Source organism: Aphanomyces astaci, assembly GCF_000520075.1.
Source record: "Aphanomyces astaci strain APO3 unplaced genomic scaffold supercont1.50, whole genome shotgun sequence".
Lineage (NCBI taxonomy): Eukaryota > Oomycota > Saprolegniomycetes > Saprolegniales > Verrucalvaceae > Aphanomyces > Aphanomyces astaci.
The window spans coordinates 111,718-113,558 of NW_009798313.1; the positions used below are offsets into that span (position 1 = coordinate 111,718).

The 1,841-nt window shown below is 48.3% G+C and overlaps 1 protein-coding gene across 1 annotated transcript; it reads right to left on the reverse strand.

The window, feature by feature from the left end:
• Positions 1–569: 569 nt before the first annotated feature.
• On the reverse strand, positions 570–1,123 carry H257_13647 (hypothetical protein; the record flags this gene model as incomplete). Its single annotated transcript, XM_009841234.1, has 3 exons — positions 570–781; positions 831–926; positions 979–1,123. 3 exons carry the CDS (start codon positions 1,121–1,123, stop codon positions 570–572), a joined length of 453 nt encoding a protein of 150 aa, XP_009839536.1.
• Between the last annotated feature and the right edge of the window lie 718 nt (positions 1,124–1,841).

The following is a 1,841-nucleotide window of genomic DNA, read 5'->3' on the forward strand; positions in this document are numbered from 1 at the left end:
ATGTGATGTTGGAGGAATATAATTTTATGGGAGTTCTTCGTGGCAATCAAACTCAAATTGAAATCATACAAGTACATTTCTAGGGCTTGCGATGGGACGGTCACGACATAATGGAAAGTGAATGGAGGTGTCAATGTCAGTTTACAAGCTCAAGTTTGCATGCTGAAATTTGCAGAAAGTCACTTCAAGTTTGCTCGTCAATTATCGCGTCGTAGAGAGGAATTGCTTCTGAAAGGATATTTATGTCTAGAGGCAATGAATATCAAATTTTCTAGTGGTACTCCTGGCTGTACCACTCCAACATTGAATCGAAAGGTACGGTAGCGATGTGACAGGTGGGTTAACGGCTTGCCACCACCTTGCCCGCACCCAGCTCCTAAAAACCTGGCTCATGACGAACCCTAGCTACTGCTTGCCTGGGAATGTGTCTCAAGGGCAAGTATAGCTTAGAATCACTAGCCCAGTAAAGTTCCCCAATGTCTCAACCGCACCCGCATCCATTGTATACAAAAATGCATATTAGTGTAGAAGTAGTGAAGTAGACTAAGAAGATTTCATAGTGATGAGGATTAAGGAGATCTGTGTAGATCTTCAGTTAATTCATTGTGCATTTTGCCCTCAACTACAAACGCTTCCTCCCGCAGTGCTACAATGTCGAACATTGTCCTCGCACAGAAGAGCGCGATACACACACGCGATATCTTGCTTGTATCGGCCGCGACGAAGCCGCATAAGTGACGGTCGAGGGCCGTGATCAAGGCTGCTGCAAGGACATAGAGGTCTGGAAGGAAGAATGAGATGAGATTCGTTTCGACTGGTGAGTGCAGTACCTGCGATGCCTCGGGTGGACGTTGCGAACACAAAGACCGCAAACACCGACAAGGCATCGTCGATCGACTGGCACAACATCTTGCGCAGGTGCTTGCCTAAGTGTGGACACGCGATGACAATCCACGGCAGCGTCGACGTGTAACGTACCTTTGGGGTCGGCTGGTTCTGTGGTTGGTGCTGTCGCGGCAGTCATGTCAGCGTGGACAGGTACTCCACGAGGACGCTGCTGCGCCACACCGGTGGCATCGATGTCTTCGTTGAAGGTTTGGGTCGTGGGTGCGATGGTAGTCATGTGTGACGTGGTTGATCTTGTTTGATTTGACGTTACTGCATGCGATAAGACCTTCAATACCAAGCAAGACCTTCACTTTCAATACTCGGAGTAAACAAATTCGACTGGCTCAAAATCGTGAGTTTTGAACCAATTAGAATCCACTATTCAATTTTCTGGATGGGATGGAACTGTCGGGTGGTAAACGAGCTGGAGTGAGTGACAGGTGAAGGCTGGGCATGCGAAACTAGACATGAGAAGGAAAGGATCGGACTTGTTCCCATGGACGCCGCCGGTTTGTCGCCGCTAGATAGCTTTGGTCGCTGAAAGGATTCTGCCATTGTGCGCAAAACTTCATCCATCTTGTAATTCAGTTGAAATTCAATTATTCTACTTCGAACTTCGATCTACTCTCGCTTCAGCCTTGATCTTGCGGGCCTTGTGGTACACTTGTATCTTGTGGTCGAGGACTCCTTCAATCAGTTCTTCGGTTTTTGGTTGTTTCGGTGGATCAGTAAGTATGTGATCTCTTGGATGGCGTTGCGGGCGTCGGAGTTCTTCGCTTCTGGGATCTGGGCACGCAACTTGTTGATAACCACGCGTTGGTGACGGGTTAACACGTAAAGGTCTTGGCGTAATTTAACCGGCAGATCCGGATAGTCGAATAGTTCGCCGATGTCTTTGGTGACCGCGAGTTGAGGCTTGCGGGTCTTACTACGGGGCATACACTAGCAGATCG